At 43.4% G+C, this 26519-nt stretch overlaps 2 protein-coding genes across 2 annotated transcripts; both read right to left on the bottom strand.

Moving 5' to 3' along the window:
• Positions 1-268: 268 nt before the first annotated feature.
• On the bottom strand, positions 269-4065 carry STARD5 (StAR related lipid transfer domain containing 5; the record flags this gene model as incomplete). The annotated part of the gene is made up of 6 exons (XM_082488738.1): positions 269-416; positions 956-1049; positions 2078-2195; positions 3575-3707; positions 3833-3882; positions 3976-4065. 6 exons carry the CDS (start codon positions 4063-4065, stop codon positions 269-271), a joined length of 633 nt encoding a protein of 210 aa, XP_082344864.1.
• A 1052-nt stretch (positions 4066-5117) lies between these two features.
• On the bottom strand, positions 5118-25890 carry TMC3 (transmembrane channel like 3; the record flags this gene model as incomplete). The annotated part of the gene is made up of 22 exons (XM_082488698.1): positions 5118-6285; positions 6997-7294; positions 8403-8445; positions 8643-8721; positions 10058-10183; positions 10726-10836; positions 11650-11778; positions 12013-12080; positions 12752-12880; positions 14482-14721; positions 15219-15297; positions 15458-15567; positions 16343-16490; positions 16650-16693; positions 17622-17769; positions 19190-19332; positions 19426-19524; positions 20565-20671; positions 21382-21463; positions 22957-23032; positions 24347-24490; positions 25781-25890. 22 exons carry the CDS (start codon positions 25888-25890, stop codon positions 5451-5453), a joined length of 3348 nt encoding a protein of 1115 aa, XP_082344824.1. The 3' UTR covers positions 5118-5450.
• Between the last annotated feature and the right edge of the window lie 629 nt (positions 25891-26519).

The raw sequence follows: 26519 nt of genomic DNA, 5'->3' as shown, positions 1-26519 counted from the left end.
CCTCCAGGGTTCTTCCAGCCCCTGGTGTAAGATTTTTGTAATTCTGAAAATGAAAGGTATTGTATTAGAAAAGAATGCATTGCTTTGAATAGAGACAGGTAGAAAACACAGTTTTAAAATTTTACTTTACTCAATCCATTGTTCCCCTTTCACCTTTCCTAAGTATCTTTGCTAGTAGTAAAGTCCTGTAAGGCCAGCTTCCTGTTTCTACCCTCAAGCTGTCAGGGTTTTTCCTGCCCTCAGCTGGTGATGTCAGCTACTGGTCTCATCATGCTTTTAATGCCTTCACAGCTTTGGTGAGATTGCTGTAAAATCCAGCTATGCTAGCTGGAAAGAAGGAATCCACCACCGTCTGAGGAAGATAGCCACCAAGATCAGTCTGAAAGAAACTGAGGAGTTGAGTCCTGTCTGGCTCCCTGCAAAGACAATGCAAGTGACTTTTATAGCCAGTGGTTTAAAAGCATTGAGAACCTTGCAATGACTCTTATATGCATTATCTGATGATAGGTATTTCTGAGTACTTTTTTTAAAAAAAACAAACAACAGACATTATGCCAATGAATGTAGCTATCTCCACAAGTCAAGTTACAGTTAAACTAGGCCTTAATTAGGTTAGTGATTCAGTTTATGATTTATAGCAATGTAATAAACAACAGGATACTCATTTACCAAAATTAATACCATACTTGTATGTTCTGCTGAATCTTTGCTTAAGAGGTCAGCAAGAATCCTACCATGACGGTTTCTGTAACATTAAAGACTTCCCTCTAGGAAATGAAGAGAGTCTAATTCATTGCGCAAAAAAGAGCGCAGAAAGGGCACTCAGTAATCAGTCAAAAGAAGACAGGAACACGTCATTGCCAAGAGGCTACAGATCACATGTAGCCATACACACACCACACAGTGGATAAGAAGGGCTTTAGAATACATAACATTCACATAGATTGCTTCTTACCCTGGAAGAGGTATACAGAAACAGCCACAGGGATAATTAAAACCTCTCACAAAATTTGGCTGAGGAGGACACAGTGGGTGTTCCACATTGGTGGCTATAAGAAAAAGCATTAAAGTGTCATTTTCACAGAAGACAGGAAAGAGTCCTTTGTACTCAAAGCACCAGCTGAGAAGCAAACTCTCTATAGGAGAACATATTTAAGAAGAATGGCAGTATAACCTTTTCAATGTGAGGCTGTGCTATACAAGCGGTCAGAAAAGACCATTAAAAGGAACCACTCTGTCCATGGAATGGAGAAATCAAAGCAGCATTAAATTTAGAAGCAATTGTTACTGAGCTCTAAACTAAGCATCAAGACACTTTAAGGGAGTTTCACTGAACCCATGTTGTGTGAGGGCATTGCTTTTCTTGAGAGGTCATTCAAGTTACTTCCAACAAATCCATGCCAGAGAGGTATAAGCCACTTGACTGCTGAGAAGCTGCACTGTAGCAAGTACATAAATTCCTGGCAAGGCATTCCTGAACAGGATGGGAAAGTGGGACAGCTGAACAGTGGGGCAGTGAAAGCACCGACTTGTAACAGGTATACAACAGGATGGAAGTGAAAAAACAAAGAAACACCCTTCCATGCAGTGGCAACCCCTTAAAAATCAGCACTATTTGGTTTCGTAAGAACAATTATTTCCACATACAGTAGTGGTATGTTTATTCAATGGCTCCACCAAAAGCTAGAGGCATTGCGGAACGCATTAAAACAGGATTTAGCCTAAACAGGACTCCTTTTAGAATTTCTGTAAATTCTTAAAAAACAACAAAAGCACATACACAAAAAAAACCCAACCCCAGAACTTAATAGTAAATGGAACACTTATTCAATCTCAAAAACATAGCAAGGCAAGAAACTACAGGCCAACAGTATCACAATTATCTGAACATTAACATGATTTATGTACTCTGTCTGAGAACAGCGATGTAAAGAGACCACTAGTAGTTTATCTCCTGATCAAGATCAGATCAACTACTATGCAGCAAGTTAATTACTTTTTATTTTAAATTTATTTCCGGTAGTTGCTGGTTATCTCTTAACATAATGTGAAGATGTTGACAACACAAGCATCTTACCAGCAGACAGCATTGTCCCATCTTCATATTGCTTCACTAGAACCACATCCACAAATTCTCTTGGTGAAATAATCCTCATGAAAGCTGAAGGGGTTGTGGTTCTGCATACAGAGACAGTCTGGAAATCACAACACAGGGTTGTCAGCTGATGTTTTCAAAAGTACAGCAAAAAAAAAATCCCTGTACTTTATAAAGTATAACTGAAAGAGTACCAGAAACTGTATCATGGAGTTGATTACACCCTTTGTTGAATAAAATGCAAATCAGCATAGTAAAAAATCACAATGGTGTGATGATGAAGGCCAGTTTAATGGAGGAGAAAAATAGAGTAATAATGTGTTGCTTCCAGGTTGTTAAAGGACAGATACCATAAGGGATGCTGAAAAGAAAATCTGGCACATCTGTGCTCATAAGAGTTCAATTGCTTCTCCCTCCCTGAAGTACCATGTCACACAGAATACAACTTGATACCCAGATTTGTTACGCTACAGAAACCTTAACACTACTATCCGCTTCTATGGAGGTTCTGTGGTGATGGGCTCACCAAATAGAGGTTTCTACCACACAGGTTAAGTGCTGGAGAGTCTGACAAAGCCTATGAATTTCAAGCGGCATGCCGCAGCATTTCTAAAGTTGAAGTTCATAATTAATGCTATGTGTCTGTAAGGTTTTCCCAAGCAAAAAATTCTTCCCAGGACTTCCATGAACATCCCTGGGACTGGTTGTGTGTGTACCTCAGCTGCCTCCAAGCACCCACTTCAGATTTAGGGATGTAAATCCAATGCCCTTTTAAGTTTCTCACACACTTCAAAATAAAAAATAAAATTAAAAACAAACAAACAAAAAAACAATGGAAATTAGACTGTATAACCGCAGCACCAGAAACTACTGCTCATACGCAGCCCTCTTCATCTGGAATGCTCCAAGTGCAGCATCTCTAGTCTATTGACAGAGACACTGAGGCAAAGCACAGGGTCCCAAGGTCAGTGCGCCAGCTGAAGGCAGAGCACCGCCTGCAGCCTCAGAGAAAGATGGGACCTGAATTAACAGCTGATGACACGAACGCTTCACTGCTTAGCTAAGCCTATATGTTCTTTATGCTGCCTCTTCCCTCAAAAATAGGTTGTTTAAAGAAATGATACTTTGCTTGATCTGCAGTTGTGCTGGAATCCTTAAATGTTATATATTTACATATTTTTAAGTGTGCAATATTTAGCCAGGAACGTATTAGTAGTTCCTTTCAAAAAGATAAGCCATTATTAAGAGAATATAAGCAATTCACAAAAAAGAAAGAAAGAAAAAGAGAGATGTTTAATCCCAGTATTGTCAGACTGATGCAGGCAGAGAGGCTGTACAACTTCTTGAGGCTTTTTTAACCTCCCCGGCACATAACACGGGCTGTCTCATGAGGACTACGACGAGGTGGTCTGTGCAGAGCCCAACGCTTCCGAACGCAGCCCGTCATTAATCACACCGTAACAGTTTTAAGGAACTTACATCGCTAATGGCTTCGACGACCTCGAAGTCCTTCACGTTTTGGTCCCACTTGGTCCTGGGCCCGCCGGCCACCGGCTTTATGCACTCCCAGACATCGCGGGGGCTGGCAGGCACGATCCCCTCTCCCCGGTACCTGCAGCGGGACGAAACCAAACCGAACCCGGCTGCTCCGCCCCGCCTGGCCCCACACACCCCGCGGGGGCCTATCCCGCACCCCGCCGCCCCGGGCGGGGAAGGCGGGCCGCCGCCCGTACTCACGCGTTGCCCGCGAACTCCGCGGAGGGTCTCCAAGAAACCGACACCTCGCTCTGCGGGGAGGGGACGCTTTCAGCCGCCACGCCGGCACAGCCCCCCTCCACCCCGGCCCCTCCCTCAGCCGCCCCCGGCCCCCGCCCGCTCACCGTGCGCCGGCAGCCCCGCCAGCCGCCGGGGTCCCGCCGGTAGAGCCCCATCTTCTCGGCCGCCGCCTCGGCGAGCCCCGCGTAGTCCATAGCCGGGCAGGCCCGAGCCGCTGCGCCGCCGCCGCCGCCTATCTGGGCGCCGCGCCGCACCGCCCCCGTGGGCCGATGGCGGCACCGCCCCCTCACCTGAGGGGCCGCGGCCTCCCGCCGGCCCGGCCCGGCCGACAGCGCGGAGGCGGGCTGCTGCGCCTCGCCTCATGGTGGCGGGGCTGGGGTCGGCCATGCAGGCCAGCCCGGAGCCGCGGGTGGCCGTGGCCTGGCTGTCGCGGACAGCGGGCCTCCCCTCCGGCGGCCTGAGGGGAAAAGAGCCGCCGGGCCACAGGCCGCTGTGAGGAAACGGTCGCCTCCGGCCTTCAAATTGGCGGGGAGCCATGGCGGAGGCTCTGCTGTTCTCTTACCGAAGATGGGCCCACCCCTCTTACACGCTTGCAGCCATGCCGGCTGCCGGCCGGTCCCACGCACCCCTGCAAGGGGCTGGGGCTGCGGGGTGGCCTGGCAGCTGCCGTGGGAGAGGTCCATCCTCCGTCCAGTCCTCGGCGACGTGGCACGGCACGGCACGGCTCGGGGGAACCGACTGGAGGGACACAGTGCGGTTCTGGCTGAAGGCCAACAGTCCTTTATCCCAGTGTAATCCAAACAACATGAAATAAAAAGCAAATCTTCAGCATCTAAAGAAGGTGTAAAATTGCAATGGTGCGCAGAAAACAGGATAGCATTAAATTAGGAGTAACGAAGGAAGTTTTTTGAAGGCCAGGGGTAGAAAGCTACAGTGAGGCTTACAGGCAGGGCTGAGGAGTCCCACCAGAAAATTAATGGCAGATCCAGGTTTTCATCTAGAAGGCTGGCATGCATTCCTGTGATCAGATCACTCCATTGCCCATGCAGTAACTAAACCTCACTATTCTGTGTAATTAACCTATTGCTGGCTTGTCTGTATATATATGTCTACACCATACTCAAACTAGGCATGTCAAGATGTTATAAACTATACTGTAAATAGCAACTCTATTTGTAGGAAGCTGATTACCTGCTGAATTTATTCAGTGGAAGCATCTTTAGCTGTAACTGTCAAAGAGAGCCTCATCTGACACTTTTTTGTACTTATTTAATTTACGTGCCCCGAGTACACAGCTTTTGATTTTCCAGTAGGCAGGGTTTTTGGTCTTTAACAGCATAACAGTAAATAATAAATTGGAATAATTTTATCTTCCAAATTCTGCAACATATCAGTTGTGATATTAAAGCGAGGTACAGTTACAGTAAAACACAAGGCTAACTATGCTTTTCCCACCTCGTATTGCTGCATACACTGTCGTTGCAAAGACTTTGTCGTAGTTATTCCGACAGACCTCAAACAGCAAGTACAACAAATGCACATACACCCGTTCAAAACACAAAAAGGTTGGGGCAGTTCCTCAGACATTTGAGCATACCAGTTCATTAGGCTCAGTCAGATCAACACTGTTTTTTGATTTCTTTTTGGTGAGTTTTGCCCCCGGTTTCGGATACTTTTCCTTGCTATGAATGACCTGGATATACTGGTCGTTGCTGCTGTTCTGCGGATCACTGCTGGATTCAATGGAAATGGAATCAGATTCTGTTAGAGATTGCTCCAGCTTTTGCTTTGATTTTGGTTTCACACGCGACTCGGGATAGTTCAGGTGCACTTTCTTGTAAGCATATGGAGGCCTGTCCAGGTCTAGCTCAAAACTATCATCCCAGGATTTGTAATGCACTCTGGCTAGATCTTTGCTCGTAAGAATGTGGCCATCAGCACGTTCCCCAATGTAAAATCTTGGTGCTGGGCGAAGATCAGACAGTGAGCGAGGGCGGTGGGATCTGTTAATGAATTCTCTCCCAAGTTCCTCTTCATCCTCCTCATCTTCACTGGGATGAGGGGAATACATCTGGTGTGGTGTTCGAATCACGTATCTTCTGACATTGCGTGGATACAACTCAATAATGTCTCCGGATTCATCTTTTCTGAAGTGCCTTTGGAATCGGGAGGTAGAACGGTGCGATTTTTTGCGGGACTCATTTTCATTAACAACAAAATACCTGGTAGCATATGGTCTACGTCCCACAAAAACAGGAGCCCCTGCCCCAAGAGCATCCGGATTTACCTGCCGAATGCCTTTTCTGAAGAGAGGCTCAGAATGAACATCTTCAGTGTGCTTTTTGAAAGTCACTGGTGTGTAGGGCTTTGTTTTACGGAGCTCGCTTGCACTCCCATGTGCAACGCTCGGGTACCTTTAGGAAGGAAATATTCAGAGTTACACTCATCTATCAGTCTAATTCATACAGATACAAAATACAGTGCTCTGGAAGTCAAACACTAGATTGTAAAGGTGGAGATTATGGGATCTCCATTGTGTCAAATTTTTAGGACCAGTTTGAGAAACATACCCTAGAAATTACGAGTTACATTTGTTCTTCCTTGGGAAAAGGCAGCAGACAATTCACCTCTCAGGTTATGATCCCGTTCTGTTTTCTTATTATTCTGGGAACTGTTTAAAAATGCTCTTTATCTGATCACTTGGACAAAACCAGGTAGCTTAAAGCATTAGTTTGCTGTCTGAACCAACATGTCCAAGACTGGTTGCCCTACAGCTAGACACGCACAGGCAATTCTGCACGGTTCCTTTACTGTGTTTCTCTTGTTCATGGAAACAGTATCCTGCACAAACTATTTTAGTTATATGCCCAAGAGGAAGCTTAGTATTTACCTTTCCTTGAGGTGTTATCAACTACATCATACCAAAAGTTTCATAATCCCATCTCAATTAAGGGAGAGTTAAGGAAGCTGTGCATTCTGAATAGTACCCATGAATTAATTTTTAAAAATCCCTCAGCCGTTCTACTGCTCCAGACAGTCTGAATACACAGCTATTTTGTAAACAAACACAGGTATGTCATGGAGCTGCTGGAAGAAATGCCATTGCAAAACCAAAGCAGTCTTGCCTGTTTGTGATATGATCATTTCTTGTTTTCTGTACGCTTGATACTGATGGAGCTGGCGTTAAAGAAGTGGAAGCTGTGGCGGTTGCGTTGACAGGTCTTGCAACATCAGTTGAGGGCAGAGTTTGGGGCACGGACTGGGAAATGGTTTGTATTCTGGTCCCTTTGCTCACAGGAGATTCAAAGTTCAAGACACTGCCATTCTTTCGGGGAGTTGAGGACCGAACAGAAAACTCCTGGCTGATAATATCAGTTTCTTGCTCTGGCCTCTTGTCATTCCCATCCAAATTTTGGATTCTGGCTAGAAAACAGAAATTATTACAGGAACTGTCCGGGCCTCTAAATTTAGAAGCTGCTGCGTAAATGCAGTGACTGAAATTCACCCTTCGGTCAGGGGATCCAATGCTAACGGAACCCCACTGCGTTCACAAAAGAGAAACTAGTGTCACGCTGGGAGACGTGGTGATAAAGGGGTGGATTGGCATCCTACGGTACATAGCAGATGTAGTATTGAGGAATGAAGAAAAAACACTGGACATGGCACTGTAGGATCCCAAAATGGGCAACAAGCCAATGTCTCTTTTCAAGGGCCCCATTCTAGTTCACAATGTACACCACTACCAACGTGAAGGTGGCTGAATTCAGCAGACTGGCTCTGGTGCCTGTGCTGGTCACAGCCAAAAGCTGTATTTGGTTTCTGTAACAAAGGAAATCCAACTAGGACACATACCTCATTGCCTGTAATAGTCACTCCTGATCACTATTTTGCTATACATCAGGTATTTCACCATTATGTGTCTGCTGGAGAGCTCTAAGGCGGTCACAGTAGCATTAAGATCTAGCCATAGGCTACTGAATCACATTTTCTCTTTGGCTTGGCAAATTTTTACTTGGTCCTTTTGTTGGGAGGTATTAGAAGGACGGCATCCTTTCTGTGGTTTCTCATTGCTAAAATCTGAGAAGTGGAAGGTGCAGGTTTCAAATTCCCTCGGGCACAGTAGACAGTTAAGTCTGAAATCTTTTCATTGCTGTTGAAATATTCAGCCATCTCAGGTCAAAGAATAGGGCCGTGCCCTTCCTCCTTGTCTGCCTGCTGGCCTCTGAATTTTATGCGAGCTCTGACATGATTTGAATGAGAGATGCCTCCCAGGTTCTGCCCTGTTCGTGGTAAAAGCAGGAAAATACCCAGTCCAAAGATTCCAGCAGAATTTAGGTTTAAACTACACACCTTAATCTTGGAAGCACTGAAAGACAAGTCAAGTGAGCTCAAAAAACATCTAAAAGAAGGACTCCACAGGAAATACAGTTTTTTAAATATAGTTGAACTTCCCTTTGTGTATGGGAAATCAAAATGGTGTAGCATCTATGTGCTTTATTAATAGAGGCATTTCTAAAGCTCACCAACTTACCTACTGCCATCTGAACCACCTTTTTCTTATCTTCAGTTCTTTCCTAAAATACATTCAGAAGAATGAAAAGCAGTAAATTATTATGGATTAGAGAGTAAACCCACTGCTGTGTAAGGATGATAAATACAGGATTGGTTTTACATTGTGAAACACTGAAAGTGACTTTAGAGATTTAATTAGGCTAGTACTTTCCTGAAGACCCACCAAATTGCATGTGAAAGTGCTTTGAAATGTACTTACTGTTTGGATCTTCATTCTCAGTTGATTGTTGGTGAATTTTAATGATCTCGCAATACTTTGTAGGTAATAGATTAGCATGCTAGAAGTGAAAGAGGTGATTATGAGTCACATCAAACATTCTTGACAGTTTTCTCTTTGAGGGTTTATGGGTCAATCAAAATGATGTACAGGTTCAGTTGCTGCTTTGTAGCCTTTCCTTTATACCGTGATAATGGATCACAACCTTCTTTCAAGCAAACATACATGAAAGGAAAAAATAAATGACACTGAAAACAGATTAACAGCAGTTCTAGTTGCACCTGTGGTTTTTTGCAGGTCTTTCCATTGTGCATGTAACCCTGTGTGCGTTTCTATCTTAAATTCTGCACATGCTCAAAATGAAAATTTTGATAAATATTTTCTTGTCTTTTTTTCCCAGTCCAAGGTTACGGAACAGAGACACCAGAATTACAGCTGAGTTTGCACACTCATACCAATGTTATTTTGTTGACCGACTGGATTAACACCTTGTTTACACTGGCACAGCCGAGGTCGGACCTGGCCTGACACAACGGATTACGCTGGCTTTCAGATGAAGTAAAATCTTATATCTGGGCTTCGTACCACAAACATTTACATAGGTGCTTAGCCATTGTTTGAAGCAGTCAACAGATCTACTTAAATTTGTAAATATGTTCACATTTACACGGCTGGGACCTTAGAGGAAAAAGTTACAGTCTTTTTGATTTGTCTGAAAAGTCCACTGGTGGGACAAACTGCATTCGTCTGTAGTTTACAGGGGAAAAAAAATGATACAAAGGTACACACAAGACAAATGATACTTCATAGAGCAAAGTGAATTTCAAGCAGCTCAAACTAAGAATTAATTCCCAGCTGTAAATAATTATTTAGAAACTAGAGTGAGAAGGGACTTCTACTGGAAAGTCTGCAGCAAGTTATATTACATTAACACTCCAGAGCAGACCTTCGTAATTGGTTTATCTTGTCAGAAATCAGGATGACTGGGTAGCTTCTTTAAATGATGGTCTGAGCCCTGTTCACAGTCATAAACTGAACTAATGACCATGAGGAAATAGAATATTAATTTCTGAGGAGGTCTTGAGAGGAAAGAAGGATCTTAAATCTTCCTGGAACCAGCAGCACTACAAGCCTTGGCACACTATAGTGAACTTGCTCTAACACGGTTTCCCAGAACAGGAAATTCCTACTGAAAATGTGATGACAGTCTTTTAACATACTCTCATTCCCATCTGATCCATATACCGTATATTCAATAAGGTGGGTTTTTTCAGATATGCTTAATAAAATTACAATAATGCAGTGTTTGTTCCTCAGTATCAACATTTGACTCACCAGAGATAAGGCCGGTATTCATACAATCAATTTAACCTGCCTGTGGAAAACAAAGTACTTACAACAAAAGTAGTAGTGCAGGGAGGACAACCACAGGACTGCTGATGTAAGTAATCACCGTGTTGAACCATGTGGGAAAATCATTTTGAATCGTTTCAGAAACAATATCATATATTTTTTCTTGTCCACTACAAGAGGAGGGGAAAAAAAAAAAGTAAAATTAAGTTGTAGGAAATCCTAGGTACATCAATTTGTTAAGCAGTGTTGCACCAAGTAAACAGAGAGTTTCATCCAAAACTACTTTGGCACAGTACAGTGAGGGGGAAAAAAAAAAAAAAAAAAAAGATAAAAGCAATTTGTTCATTATTTGCTTTTTAACAATTTTCCCATAGCACAAAAACATTGGCCAGGCTTGGAGGGCGCTTCAACAGAGACACAGGACAGTGATGTTTGCTAGATTGCTCGCTGGCACGTTATATTATGTAAACATAAAGTAGCTGAACCACGTGTATAAAGCAAAATGTCGAGCCTCACTCAGAACATTGACATATTCACCTAATTAAATCTTAAACTGGCAAACATCAGCAGCAGAAAAAGACTGTCCTGTCTATAAACTTTAAAAAAAAACAAACCACCAACCCAGTAATTTGTGTGTTATTGCATCTGTTGAATTTGTTGTGAGAGGGTGAAATAAAATCTTTGCAATTTTCATTACTCCATTATAACTTACCTGAAAGGACCACAGCTTAAAGATGGTTTATATCGGGCAATAGCAAAAATTGTTGGTAACATGCATAAGAACAACATGAAGAGCAACATGGCCAAGTAGAAATTATTGGATCTGCAAGAAAACGTAACATGTTTCAGATTATACTAATCAGAGAGAAAAACAGAGGCAACATGAAAGGTGCAAGTCTGTATCTACCTAACAAGTTCAAGATCTACATTTCTGAAAGATCAAAATCATTTTGCTCTGATTAGAAAGTCTGAACAGAACCAGTTTAAACAGACTCTTAATGATCAAAATCCTATTTGCGCTGCTTTGCAGGTGCCACTGCTGCAGCCAGAGAACTGTTTATAGCACCCTTCTAGAACTGACCTTACTGCCCAGTTGTGTTGGGGGAGAAAAAGAACAGTGACAGAAGTTGATTCATCTTCAAAACCTGTTAGAAATAACTGATCTTAAGATTTAAAGATGCCCTAAATTATTTCCATTTTGAGTAAACAATTAAGATATTCATCATGACAGAAGGAGAATGGGGAATTCTGTTGTGTGATGCAACAGACAAAAGCAGATACTTCATAGCTTTCAAAGAAAGAAACGTCAAGAAATAGAACTTGGAACAGATAACCCATGTAGGTTATTGTGCTCAGAGTTGCGTGGAAATAAAGCATTTATGTTACGCCACATATATTGGTCTAGGAATATTCCCTGACATGTTTTTCAGTTCTTGCATATCTTCCCTGCTTTAAAACCCTCCGGTTTCTTAGTAACTATGTTTTCTTCATAGACCTTTGCTATCAGTATTACTGTCAAATTTCGTTGTCAACTCTCAGAGCTAAAATCTCCTGTCACTTTGTTCCTATACACAGAAGACATTTCCATTGTCCGCATTTGATTTATTCTTTATCTTTTGTTCTTATTTTGACTAACCGAGATGCTCTGAAAACCTGCTGGTGTGGTACGTTACAGGTTAACACAGCCCAGCTCCTCAGGTACATGAGTCCAATCAACTTGAGAACATTGAATGCCGGCAAGCAAGGTGAAAAGAAAGCTCCCATCCTGGAAAAATAATATCATTTCACTGCTCAGTGTTGTGAGAAGCAATTTTAATAGCAAAGGAACGTATGAAAACAAAACAGGTAAACAACAGCTCATTATCAACAGACTATCTCTTATTAAGTATAAAAGACTGCATTACTAATATCCTACCTGCATAGGTTTCATTGGGAATCATCACATTGACTTAGCAGTCAGCCAACACAGGACAAGAAAAATCCCTTACGGACTACATACCAGATCATTCCTTGGTTGTAGACCAAATGCAATACATTCTCTGCAATTTTGAATTCTCCATATTCTGGCTACAAGAAACAGAGTGTAGGATGAGTGCCTTGTCTTAATCTTTTTTTCAGATCATTTATTAGAAGCATTTGACTGAATCAGTTTGCAGACAGCACATAGCCTGAAATGTCCAGACCAAATACCAGCTTTTGGCAGGCAGTGGGAACACAGTAAAACCTGCTCTGCAGCAGGGGATTAAATAAACTAATTCCTCTGCAGTTTACTGCACTTCTTTAGTTAAGGACAGTGAACAGTCCTCAGCCTTTCATGCCAAAAGCGTCTTGCTAACCAACTGTTACTCATTGTGATTTTCTTGAAGGGCTATATGCTTTTGGTTATTGCTTCTTGTACCACTATCTGCATTATGGGTGAATGTTACAGCTACAGAAAAGAGGATATGGGGAGCAACCCCATGGCCTCTGTCTCATCTTTGACTCTGGGACTGCTCCATGACCTCATTTTGGGAAAGGCAAAATAGTTTTTACACCACAGCCATGAGAGTGGGCTTGAGAAAAACATCCAATCTCAGCATTTACCCTGTGCCCCCCAATTTAAACTCAGCGTTAGCTATGCCTTTATAGCTACCAAGAAATTCTTTATCTGTTGAAAGGCCTTAAGGAATTTCGATTCTAAGGGAAGGAGCATAACTATCTTTGGCATTTTAGTTTGATAAAATAAAGACTGTACTTACAAACTTGCTTTCTAAATCCCAGCACCAGCAATCACTTAAATATCGGACACACAGTCCACGGAAAAAATCAATTAGCAGGATGCTTGCGACTGTGAAAATCATGTCGATAATTGAAAGCTTTAGCATCTCCTGAAATACATATTGTTCATATATACCGAGTCATTTTGGAAGCAACCAGGCTGCATACTGCTCTTTTGCATTTGTAATTGTATTTCGGCTCAAGCTTAGTATACTTATGAAATAGGATTTGAATATATAAATTATTTCCTTTTAAGCTTTTCCTGTTTGACTTTTCCCTCACTTGCCTTTGTTCTAGCAAAGAGAACAAATATAATCAAGCTTCCAGTGTGCCTCTATTGCTTGCAGCAATAAACCCCTGATTATCGTAGCTTCAAGCTTTCCTCTTAATGACTGTTCTGAAAAATCTGTCTAGCTAAACTGAAATGGGTTGGTTTCTTTCTGTTGTACCCAATCCTCTGTTATACTGCCTGTTGTAGTACAGCCTTGCTAAGCGCTTCACAATGAGAAATGCTTATTCGTACAAAACCAAAAGCAGTGGCAGGAAGATCATTGAGTCATACAAGAGACCTGTTTAGTGCTTAAAAATGAATGGCGTTATCCTATATTTAAATGAGCTTTAAAGTCATACAATTAAATAGAAAAGATTCAGTGCCAAACATCTCTATCCCATTCTAGGGAACAAACAAACAAACAAAAAAACAATCCACAAAACCCACAAATGGGGATTCTAAAAATTTCCTGATGCCTGTGCAATAAGGAGAGGGGCATACAAGAACCGAAATCCGCCTCTCAAACCTAGGAAGGGCCTTTTGCTCCAGATGATCAGACAAGGCCTTTAACATGGCCCACTCTGGAAACAAGGAGCGCAGCGAGTCAGAAGCACGCTAGCATCCTTCTGAATCTAGTAGCCTGGACATGAGCGCAACACTGACAGCGGCCAAAGTACATGGGAGCAAATGACATCTTTTGAATTTTCTGTGGTTAAAACTTCTCTCTGTAGGTGTTAGTGCCACTGCTAGTCACTCAACAGAAAGGCCGCAGGTGATGTCTGCTTCACACGCAGAGAAACAAAAAGCGTCACATTAAGCCTGCAGGTTTTCTGCAGCCTGGCTGTGGGAACACGCGTACGTGGCACTGCCGCCTGACTGCCTCCATCCTTATGAACTGGCACCGCTTTGAAACCTTTTGTTGTTGCCCTCTTTCTCTCTGAAGAAGTGAAGAACACTTGATACTCTAGTGATTCACCGAGGCAGAATGAATAGAGAATTCAGAGGTGGTGTACAAATGACCAAGCGCGCAATCTCATGCGTGGCTCGGGTCTGCGTCCCCGTCTCCGCAGGCAGCAGCCTGGGTCTGCGCAGGGCGCAGGTTATGGTCTGTACATTTTTTACAGTCATGTTTCTCTGTACGAGTTTGACAGGATGCATCCTATTCAAACAGGATCTCTCTCATGCATCTGTAGAGATCTGCCTGGGCAGAGCTGAAGACAGAGACCGAAGCCTGGCAAAAGAACATTTGTACCACACTGAAGAGCATTGTAGGTACTGAACAAAAAAACAATGCTTGTATCTGTGGCCAAATTGCTTCGCATAGTCTGGAATTTATACAAAGAAAAGCTCTAAAATTGAACAGGGCACCACATGATTTTAATTTTTTTTGTCAAATGTGGATTAGGAATAACTCGATGACATAACAAAACAATTACGTACTTGACCAACATACGTCTCCCAGCACTGATCCTGTGGGTTCTGGGTGTTAAGGGAAACTGTTTTGTTAACGAGCGAGTCAGGGACTGTCAAGCCTTGAGCGCGAGACTCCTCCAATGTGACAATGCCGTTTCTCTTAATTTGTACGTCAGGAATAGTTGTAGATAAATTGTCTTCTTTAGAAAGAGTTTTGGTTGCTAAGAAGGTGGTAGAATTACTTGCATTGTTGTTAACATCAGAGTCCTGAAATAATAAATGTCCCAAAAGCTGCTTTTTCAGCTGTACATACATGCGTACATCTGTACCTTCTACAACGTACACACATAGTGGCAGTGCGTGATGTATGTTCAAGCAGCAGTTAGGTGACTGTTAAGTAACAGTCAATGTATTGAGTCAGATGGAACTCGTAAGGACAGTACTGAAAGCTGATTTTAGGTACCTGAAAATATTTGGCCCAAAGTGATGGCTTTTCTTTTTTTCTTAAATAGTTAGGCAATGCACAGAAATCTATTTATCCTTTTACATCAACAGTCAATTGGATCCAGTTATCCTAAAAAACTGCAAGTAGTTGTAAATGAACATTAAAAACTAAACTTAACTTTAGCATCCTATCAAACCATAATATGTTTTAATCAATGTCAGACAAATTTTCATCTGACTTCATGTATATCACAATCAATGAAATTCTGTCTGTAAGGTTTCCTAGCTTTACACAGCAGAAAACATCAAGTTAAACTTACAGTGACACTCATGCTGTCCACTTTATCCAGGAGAGCAATGATTAAACTGTAGAGGTTTCCCAGGTATAGAACAAGAACCCTGAGAACGAGAAGAGTAAGGTACAGGTTATCGGCATTGTTATCCCATCGGCTTCTCACACATGCTCTGCTTTGGCTGGATTAAAACGTGCGACCAGAACACATCTCTCCTCTTCCTCCCTTTCTTCTCACGTATTTTCTACACTGCATAATGCCCATACCTGGCAAGCTGGAAGCGAAGAGTGGTCCTTGGATGATACATCTCCAGAGCTGCCACAAGTTCAAAAGCAGAGGGTGCAATCATTGTAATCAGTGACACAACCACGCTTACCTACACAACAGAAAGAAGCAGCGTTTTTGTAGCTTTGCACGTAGATCTTCTGTGGTACCTTGGCTCCTGATTGAAATACTGCTGATGCACATACAACGGCGGTTGCTTTTCTTGGAGGAGATGCTTTAAAAAGCTATTATTGACCTTTGTAACAACAGTAGTTGTGATCCAGAATTATAGATCTGGAATACAACTGAGGAATCTTTACTTCAGACATTCTAGCTTTAAAGTTACTACTTTATTAAGTAAAATAAAAACTTAACATGGGGGAAATATGCAGTCAGCGTCTTCCTCTGAAACAGAAGAGTAGCTTCTGTATACCTCTTCACTTCCTACTCTCAGTATCCACCCATTCCTCTGAACGGAAATATTCCCAGGCCATTCAGTATCCCCCAGCCGAAATTAATAGCTATTGCCAAAGCCGATTCCTTTCTAGTCCCTTGACACAGCGTTCGCTCAGCTCAATCAGGGGCACAGAAGCAGATTTGTAAGTGACAGGAGAGTTTATGCTCTGTCCTCAGGAAAGAGGGGCCAGCGGGAGCTGCAGTCCGCGTGAAGCGAGGCCCTGCAGCATCCCCTGCCCGCTTCAGCTCTGCCAACGCCTTGCTGCCGAGCAGAGGCAGCAAGCGCGCAAAGAGAGATCCGGGTAACCCCCACTCTGCCCTCTCATTCCTCCTGGCTCATCTCTTGCAATTTACACCTCGGGGCACACTATTGCTACAGAGAGCCCCGAGACAATAATCCTACTTCTAACGCAGAGGTGACAGAAACGTACCTCGTTTTTTTCCCAGAGAGTCAATTCCTTTTTGGTGCGCTCTAACCTTTGGGATCGATCCACGACAAAGTATATGATGTAGATACTACCAGCAAGAGAGAGAAGCACAAGGATGTTTGCAATGATTCTTAAGCTTATGGTCACTGCCCTGGGGGGGGAAAAAAAAAGACATAACCGATTGAGAAGGTTGTCTATGACAGCAGGAGTCTTTTTAACATGGTTTTTAGAAGTATGAGACAAGCAGATTAGCACTGCTATCTGCATTGAAGCAGTGCTTTGAAAAGTATCTCTGGTCTTATATACATACAAGTTTTTGCTTTTCTTCTTTTCCTGCTCTTCCAATATAGCTTCCTTGAAAGAAACACAGCGTTATCATTTTAATAGTGTTCAGCAGACACAATACACATATCTTGCACAGAAGGTATCAAGTGTACTAATAAAAAACTTCACATCCTGAAAGTGTAAGTAGGCAAATACATCTCTGTCCTGCATAGCTTTTTAGCAGTGATAAACAAACTTAAATAGCGAGTGAGGTTTCTGAGAAACAAATACACAGTACTCAAATACTTGTGCACTTTCAGCCATGCATCTTCAATGGGCTACAACCAGAGGTTTACACTACCAGACCTTTTTGCAGGACTTGTCTATAGAATCCATGTGTCCGTAATATAATACGGCACTGTCAAAAGTTAGCCTCAGTCATTGAAATAACTAAATATCATAGCTTATTGATTTATCCTTGACACAATTTGAAGTAATTTTGTTCAATGACTTAATGACAATACACCAAATTTGGGAAATAAATTACTTTAGATGAAAACCGCATCTGTTCTTAAATTCTAAATGGAAAACGTCTGTATTTAAAGCAGTTTTCTAATATTGCGAGAGCTGTAAGGTGTCTCCGGAACATTTGTTATGCAAAGTTGAAATAAATGTTTTCACATTGTTAACATGAATTTGATTCTATTACACAATGAAATCGCATCACAAGCAAATTTGTTGCTAGTTATCTAACTTCTTCTTACACATACAGTGGCATTAAATAAAACTTGTGAAGATGAACACGATGGCCTTGCTGGGACAGAACGACAGTGTCAGCAAGTGTGACGTGACTGCAATGCCACCCAGAGATGCGATACCAGCCCTCCCCTAGGCAAACAGACCTGCAAATGAATACCCAAACCCAATAGGAAATGCAAGGGAATGAGAAAAAAGACTAATACAGTTTACAGATTAACAAACAAATAAACTCTAAATAATTTGAAGGTCAGTTGCTCACCCTAATGCTATTAACTATGGCGGCAGCTTTGCTCTCTGCAGCCTCAGGGTTTCCTATTAAATAGTCCCAAGCACAGAACAGTCGCCAACAGAAAGTGTAATTTTCATCAGAGGCGCTTGCTAAACTCATTCTTGAGTTCTTTGCCATTCTGTAAAAAATACAACAAATAATCAACTGTTGTTAACGTGTGAAGATGAATCACTGGTTTGGTTCATAGTTTTCAGATGTCTGCGCCTTCAGAACTACCAAAAGTTTGCAGCAATTAGTGTCATTGCCAACAGCTTTCCGAAGACAATAAAACAGGGTGAGGTTCAGAGTGTGAACTTCACTTGTGTTCTAGTGCAGAAGTGACTCACTGTGGAAGGGAATTTTGATATTTACATTCTTTATAGCTGACAAATAAAGCAAATAAATATCACTAGAGCTGTGGACTTAAACATATTTCAGTTTTACGATCTCCAGGTAGGAACCAGCTGGAAGATACTATCACCAAGATCACTATTACTGGGATAACAAGCTAGTTTGGCAAAACTATGATCATGCACAAGATCTGTTTGTTTTCACCCTGGAAGTATATGTTATTGTCAAACAAAATCCCAGAGCCATTATACAGACCTTGGGGAAAAAGAAAGAAAAACGCACCGACTTGTCTCACGTAGGCAAGGTGGCAGAATATTGCCAAGTGTAAGAAATGAAACGAAGATTAATAGCTTATGAAAGAAAGGGCATCCAAAAGGACAGCGTTAAAAGGGGAACTGTAAGCAGCTAAGCAAAGAGTCAGTGAGCCAAGTCAGAAGGGGGAGAGCTAATCATATCCAGAAACTGCAGACGCGTAGATCAGTGTCAAACATATCGGTGACCCTTGGCACGAACCAGCGGGTAAAATAAAAATAGAGGAAAGGGAAGGTTCGGCTTCAAAACTGAGAGTTATTACAGGAAGCGCTAAAAACGTCCCTGGACTTCACCGTGCAAGGTAAATAGGTATCCAGAAGGGAAGGGAAAGTGAATCAGGAGAGGACAGAGTGACCATGCCCGTCTCCAGCACTGCCCATTCCTGGGTGTGGGGTCAGCGCGAGCCCTCCGGCTCTCGCTGCTCAGTCACTCCTACCCCGGCCCCTCGCAGCAAAGGAATTCAGCGTACGTTCGAAGGGGGTGCCACGTACCGGCTGAACCAGCGCGTGTGATGTTTCATCTAGGATGGGATTTTTATAGTTGTGTTTCAACAGATGGGAATAATAACGCTGAGAGCATTACACTTAAAATATAAATTTCCGTCATTTATACCAGAAAAGAGGAAAACGGAAAGGGCTTCCGCGGACCTTACGCTGTACAAACACAAGGCACACAGGTCATCTTCTCTGCTGCTCTTTTTATGGGCTGGGAAACTGAAGAGAGTGCAAAGATAAAGGATAGCAAGCTAAAGAACAAGCTAGAATCGGGCTCGCTCTGCCTCCCTGACAGTAGCAGACCTGAGCAGGTTAATAGAGCCACGCAGAACAAATACAGAGGCAATGGGATAAATACACCATTAACAATTGCCTGAACGCACAATAAACGGGAAGGCTTACTTTTTTAAGAGAATGATGAAGCTGTAAGCAAACACTGCCATTCCAACAAGGAAGTAGGCGAGAGGCAGCCGATATCCGGCTTTCCCAATCTTCCTGTCATGACCGTAGTAGCCGTAAAACAAAACGGAGTACTGGAGGTAGCCCTGCAAAGACCAGAGCCCGTAAGTAAGAGCAGTAACTAACGATTACAACAGAACGGCAACAGTGAAACAATAAAAGAGCGGTTTGAGTCTTGCCCCTAGTGACCAGATGGTGTCCAGGTCTTGAGCAGATGCAATATGCTCCTTGGGAATGGTCTTGCTGACGGTGCTGCCGAACGGTGCTCCGGCCAGTAGCTGGGAAGGAGAGAGGAGGTCTCAGAAGCTGTGCGAGCCCCTCCGGCCTGGGGCCGCCCGGCAGAGCCCGCCGAGAGCCGCCCGCACGGGTGATACCGTCAGGAAAGCGAGAACTGCGTCGTTCCTCGTCCTAAACTAGAAACTCCATGAGAAACCCTCCGTTCACTTTCCACTAAACAAGATGGGTTTTTTTTTTTTTTTTTGGCTACCTGTGGGCTACCTACGGGGAAATTTAGTGCGTTGTAGACATCTTCAAAAAGGCTGAGAAACGAAGAGAGGGATCAACTGAAACCATTAACAAAATAGCTTTAAAAGCTATGTTTGCTTTAATTTAAGCATTTCTAAATTAAGTATGACAGAGTTTGATCTCAAAATGGCATTTCAAGATTAAATCTACTTTTCCTTAAAAAAGTAAAAAATCAAAGTGAATACCTTTTTTTTTTTTTTTGGTTTACTTTTTTGTTTGTTTTCAGGGTATTTACTTTTTTTTTCGGTTTAGCCAATGAGAATAAAGATCAGATACTCCCGTGTTTTCTGATAATGTTATTAAAGCACAGGTTATGTGAGACAAAATAATATTTATGAATAATTTAACAAAGTTGACATTCTTGCACGCAAGAACTAAACGAAGTTATGGCTGTTCGGAACTTTTAGAAAATGATTTCTAATGGACAGTAATCCAGAGTCTGAAGAGGGATGTTATGTTTTTCTGCCTGTAAATGACACTAATAGGACTTGAGCGTACTCAACACCAAGTACAGCTTTTAGGATTTGGTTCTCCATTTTAGTAATCAGATACAAACATATTCTGTAAAAGCATTAGCACCATGTTGACAAAATACCATCTCTAACACTAATAGCAAAATTCTCTTACCCTTTGGCAGAAAAAGCCCTCTTAATAGTGGAATTTATATTAAATAATTCATTTTAAATTGTACATTTCAAATTGATGTATGCCTTTAAGTGTGACATTTGTTTAATTCAGAAAGGAAAGTGCGACAGTAAGCATTTTTCTGTAAATATTTACAACGTGTTCTTACCTCTGGTAAGACTACAAACGCTCCTGTCATTATGGTAAGTACAATATTGATTCCAAATAGCCATCTCAAGAAGATGAAGTAAGAGGCAACTCCGGACCCAAAATGACCTTAAACCACAGAAAATAGTTATCTAAGCTACACACTCTATAAAAGCTCATATCATTTATTCATGAAGTATTATCTGGATAATAAAACAAAATAAAACCCACTCTTATTCATGCAGGGCATACAGCAAAGTAGAGAATCTGTTAACGTGTCAACGAGAAAATTACCATTCCAACCCAAACTCTGTGGGGGAAGTCTCCTGGATACCGGCAGCGTTTACGCAAGAAGCTGCTGTGCTGGGTGACATCGTGCATCCATTTTCCTTCCCCACCGAAGCAGAGAGGTGTGACCTGCCCGCTGGTGTAACGCGAAGGGCTGCTTTCGTTCGATTCAAAGGCTCAAGGGCTGGTGACGCAGGTTACGACCCCAGTTAACCCTGGGCAGATCTGGGGATGATGGCCCAAGGCTGCCGCCCCCTCGACTGGGATAAACTGTAACCAAATCTTGCTGCATTTTCCGAACCACAACCGGACAAATTTGACTTTCTAAAAGTTACCCACCCCCGAAGACCATAAATGAGAACCGTGCAGTGTCTAAGGCACCGGGAAACGAAGAAAAAGCAGTTTTAGATGAAAACACCACTGCTGAAAGTTTGCATTTAACTCTCTCCCAAATATCATTTATGCAATTCAGTAAATCAAAAAATAAACCCTAACACTGAGCATTTTAGCAAGTGCTTTACTTTTCAATACCATTAAATCTTTATACTTACTCTCGATTTTCTTTATTCTCATTTCCCAAGGAATAAAGATTACCACAAAATTATACGCAAGTCGAATAAACTTCCTCCAAAGCTGAGAAAAAAAAAGCAGAGAAATGAGAAATATGACACTTTTACATGTAAAAAAAAAAATCAGAAACGCAGAGTATTTTGCTCATATCTCTTTCATCTTGTATCACAAGAAATATTACAACCAGTAGTTACTAAGGTCTTAGAGCACGTCTATGCTCTAAGAAAATATGTGAAAATTAAGCCCTTCCAGTTCAAAAAAAAAAAAAAAAAAAAAAAAAAGAAGTAGCTCATTCTGTTGCATTTGCTGAATTTAGCTCCGATGTAAAGGACAGTCCCTAATTTGTGCAAGGAAAAAAAAGAACGGAGTTCCCCTACACCTACTGAGTGGTGCTAATTAACTGCTGAATTGTACCCCTGCGCTGAATATCTTCAAGCAAATACACACAACAGAGGCAATTAGATTAGATACAAACTTTATTCATTGTGAACTCTAAGATGAAAGCCTCCGTTTTTTTATAGGAAGGGGAATATGAACAAGTAACGAGCCCAGTCTCCGATTTACCGACCTGTGTTGCAGACCCTTAGCACTTCTCTTTCACGGTAACAGCCTACTTCCACTCGTGTCAAAGGCAAAACTCAGTATTTATTTTAACAGCATTTGTTACTGCCACTGCATTTGCCACACACGCAAAGGCAGAACAAGGGAAAATGGCTGTTTCCTACCTTGGAAAGTTGTACTTTCAACCTTTTCTGTGGGCCAGCGTCACAGAGCAACGGAGGCAGACGCGGCCTTTCACTGGTTCACGGGAGTAAAACGCACGGTGGGCTATTTTACTGTTGCAGCCCTGCCTTTTTGAATTAAGAGAAGTTACTCGTTAAAAGTCTACTGATTATGACGACAAAAATATTCTCGACGGCTTAGATGACTAAAGAGCTCTTCTCTGCTGGTTACGTATTAGGGACAATTTCCTTCATGTTATTAATTTCCAGGAATTAGGGCCAGGGTCTATTTTCAGTGGTGTAAATAGATTTGCTAAGATTAGATTCAAATTCTTTGAGTATTATGCAAGCAAAAAGCTTCTTTAACAATGCATTTACCATAAACTATTGTAGGATCGTCTTCCAAACTAAAAGCTAGACACATTTTTCATTACTAAACTATTGAACTGTGGCCCCAGAGTCTGGTGAAATAGCTCTTCAGAGAATACCGGCATCGTGTTGGTGGTATCTCGTTCCCATCGCCCCCTCCAGCAGGCATCAATATTTGTAGATTATTTGAGAAGGAAGCTTATACTGCGTTAACAGAAGGACATCCATCCCTCAAAACATCAAATTAGTCTGCAAAAATGTAATTACGAAATTCACAATAGGAAGGGGAAAAGAAAAAAAAAAAAAAAAAAAAAGGCAAGCAGCTTTTAACTGCTTTTTCCTCCTTTTACAGAGTTCCTGAGTTGGAGATCAGGACTGCATAGCAAACATAAGCGTCTGTGAATGAAAACTGCAGATGGCTATTGGTATAGAAAAGAGCTGTAATTTAAGAAAAAGCAGCCGTACCTCTGCCCCAGCGGCTTGGTAACCCCTTGTCCTAGTGAGCCTCCCTTCGTACTTCAGCACGATCTCCTTCGCCTGTCTGCACAAGAAGGTGGAAGTTCATTCTACATTGATCCTGTTACTCGGAGCCCCTCAAGCAGCGACTTAGCAAAGTTGTGAAATGCTCTGAAATACAGTCGTGGGCTGTCTCACCGTAAAATCCTTATCCAGGCAAAGCTTTTTGCTTTTCCTATTGAGGTTTTTACTGACACTGTAAAACCACCGAGAATTTTGTCCAAGCAAACTCAACATTCAAAAGTTTGACTGCAGGGAGAGTTTTTTTGTTCCTCTCATTTTTTTCCTCTGTCCTTTTGATGCAAAGCCTTTCTTTTAAAACAGCGCAACCCAAACGAGCAAAACAAAAAGGTCCCCATTACAGTCTGGCTTGTCTCATGTGGATACTAACGCCTCTTCTGCAAGTATGGTGTAGCGCTCTCGTAAGATGCAGAGAGGTGCGTGTTCCTGTGGTCACCTCAGCAGAAGGTGCATTGGGACCACCAAAAATCTCACCAACGGGAGCAGGAAGGCCGCGAGCCACAGACTCTGCCTAAGAGAGGAAAACCTCTCTGTGCTTCCACGATTACACAAGGGCTCTCCTGGTGGTGGGGACCCCTGGAGACTGAAGTGCCGTCGCAGCATCACACAGGGTTCTAAGAGAAAGGTGCCAGATGGAACGGAAGGGTAAAGCAAGCGCCAAAACGGTCACGCTGTGAATGGCCTGACTCGGGGTCACCTGTCTAAACCGCGAGTTCGGCACCCACGCGTTCACTGTAAATTTGGAATTATTAATATAATAATTGCAATCTCTTAAGCTGCGAAACGTGTTATTACTGCACTGAATGTACCTTTTAAGCCTACAAGTGGCCAGTATTTACTGCCCTTTACAATATATTACCTGAAGATTATGACCAGCTTCTGTTCTCCTACCGGGCGATCACCACATGCAATTACCTTGAAAATGGCAGACTGTTTTTCCTTTTTGGGACAGAGTGAAACAATTTAGCTTAAAAACGAATCACGGAGCATTACTGACAGCCTTTCCTTAGACCAGCTGACACGCTGTTTTTATAGTTAACAGCCAAAGCATGATTTCTTGCTCTCTCTTCTGCGCAGTGGCTGTCTAAAGGCAGCCCCGGGCATGACAAGAGACAACTTCACCTGCCCACGTCCCACCCCGAGGCTGTTGCCCTCAGCCAGCTCTCAGATCTTGTCGCGGCACCCTCCCGGCGTGCTTTCCCAGCAGCTCTTCGTCATTTCTGTGCGCAACCCCTTCCAGCTTACACTGAAAAACTTGTGAGGCTGGAAGCACTGTCGCAGGCAGCGAGCCTAAAAGCTTTTGTGCCCACACCGGTACCTGAGCGCCCTCAGCTTCTGCCTCATCGGCCACGGCCGGCAGCGGATGTTGGACATGATCTCCTTCTGGTACTGGATGTTCTGAAAGATCTGCTCTGGGTCATGGCTCTCAGCCTTTTCTTCGCCGATATCATCGTCCGAGTTGCTGGCAGCCCGGCACGCACCCCACGAGAGGAAAAACAAGAGAAATTATTCCCATTCGGACACCCGGCAAACTGTTGGTTTGCCCAGGATCCAACCTATTAGAGCAATATAACAGCAGCGAGCTAGGGATCTCGCACAACCTTATTGTTTTAAAGTTGATGAATAATTCGGATGATTTCCCCATCTCCAGGGTGTGCCTCTCTTCCTCCCCACCTCTTGCTGCTCAGTCATAAATTATCCCCGCTCCCCACCACGAGTCCCAGTCTTTCCCCTCTGAGCATTTCCAGCCATACAGCTTGTACATCGCCCTAGCAAGACGCTCCGTGTAAATTTTCTGGAACAAAGTGCTGTCTAAACATTTCCAGCAAGAGCACTTAACGTTCACGTGTTCACCGTGTTGTGTTGGCCTTTTATTTTGATCCTAATAACGATAAAATATTTCCCTTGTTAGAATGGGGGGAACGGATGCTTTGAACGCGGTGGCCCTTCGTTCCTGTTCCCTGCTGAGGGGGACGGGAGCGTGGGACCCCGCGCACCGGGAATCACTGGTCCCTGAAAAAAGATTCAAGTGCTTCGATGCAGATTTCTGGGGATGATCGTTAAATCACCTTTTCTGACGCGGTCACCCCCTTCGCTAAGCTACAGCACTCTCAGTTCTCTGTTTGCAAGAGGGTGTTGTATATCAAACAGCAGCAGGATTCGTTCTTGCGGAGGCTCAGGTCTGAAAACCTGTGGTGACTGTTTCCCCTGAATGAAATGACGAGATCTGAAGTATTGTAACAACCACCAGGTAGGAAGTTTTCTAACTGCATTGCTGGGTACGTGTTCGGAAAGTTCCCTGCGATTTGGCTGCGAAAGCAACGCCTTTTGAGCACGTAGAAAGAAACCATAACCTAAACCATGCCTTGCCAGAGCAATCAAAGGGCGTGCTGCATCAGACAGCTGCATCCATCGATCCACAGTCCCGTCCCCTCGGTCACAGGTGACATTCAAGGGAGACGTATAACACACAGGAAAAGTACAGAGAGACTTCTGACCCTGCTGTGCCCTGAACTCAACGGAATTGCGCTGTTTTGCGTACAGCGTGAAACGTGACTTTTGCGAAAAATAATAAAAAAAAAAAAAATAAAAAGAAGGGGTTTAGAATACAGGTAAATGTAGAGAGAAGAATGATTTTTCTCCTGCTCCTTTTCGTGTTACTGCAGCGCCTGGATGCAAGCGGAAAGGCAAGCTCCCACTTCTGTGCTCGGTGAGGCAGCGTTGCCCTTGAGGACAGAGGGGGGTCTCTTACCTGTGGGGTGGCTCCCGGTAGGTGTAGATGCCGGCGTGCCGCTTCACCGTCCGGTACTTTTTGCAGGACTTGGCAGTTTTGGCTGCCGCGGCGCCCGTTGCTGCGGCCATGGGGGCGGCTGCCGCCGGCAGCGGGTGAGACTCTGCTGTGCGAGACGGAAGCCTTCAGCTCGCCGGTCAGATGTCTCGTAAGCAGCCAAATGTTATTAAGGAGAGAGAGCAGGGAGCGACTGCCAGCCCTGCCGAGCGGAGGACTGCTGCTCCGGGTGGAGAGGACCTCTCCTGGCAGTGCCTGCGCGCCTTAAAGCGGCAGCGCGCAGCAGCCCCTGAGAGAGGTGCCCAGAAGCGAGGGAGGGAGCAGAGCCCACGGGTGGGCCAGCTGCGGGCTTTCGTCCAAAGCCACGTTTCCCACGTCGCGGGTGAGGCATTCCCCCAAAGCGCCGTCCCTCCGCACCACGCTGGCCCGCGCTGGGTGACGCTCCCCGCGAATGCGCTGTTGACGCCCGTCTTCGCTTCGCGCGATGGAGAGAACATTCGTGCTCGGGTAAAAAGAGGCAGTTTGCATTTTGGCCTTTACTAACAGAGGAAAACGTGACGACGTTGTCCCGCAGGACTTCCAGAACCTCTCCTGGAGGACAGCCCCGAATTAACACGCGGCTGCTGCTGTCCTGGGCCCCAGCCCCAACCTCTCAGCATCGCCTCCGTTCGTTATACCTAAATTGATGCCTTTTCTCTTGGAA

The sequence above is a fragment of the Vanellus vanellus genome (assembly GCF_965231255.1).
Source record: "Vanellus vanellus genome assembly, chromosome: 11".
In the NCBI taxonomy this organism is placed as follows: Eukaryota; Metazoa; Chordata; class Aves; order Charadriiformes; family Charadriidae; genus Vanellus; species Vanellus vanellus.
Note: the sequence above shows the minus strand (reverse complement) of the source record. Positions and strands in the feature narration are given on the sequence as shown.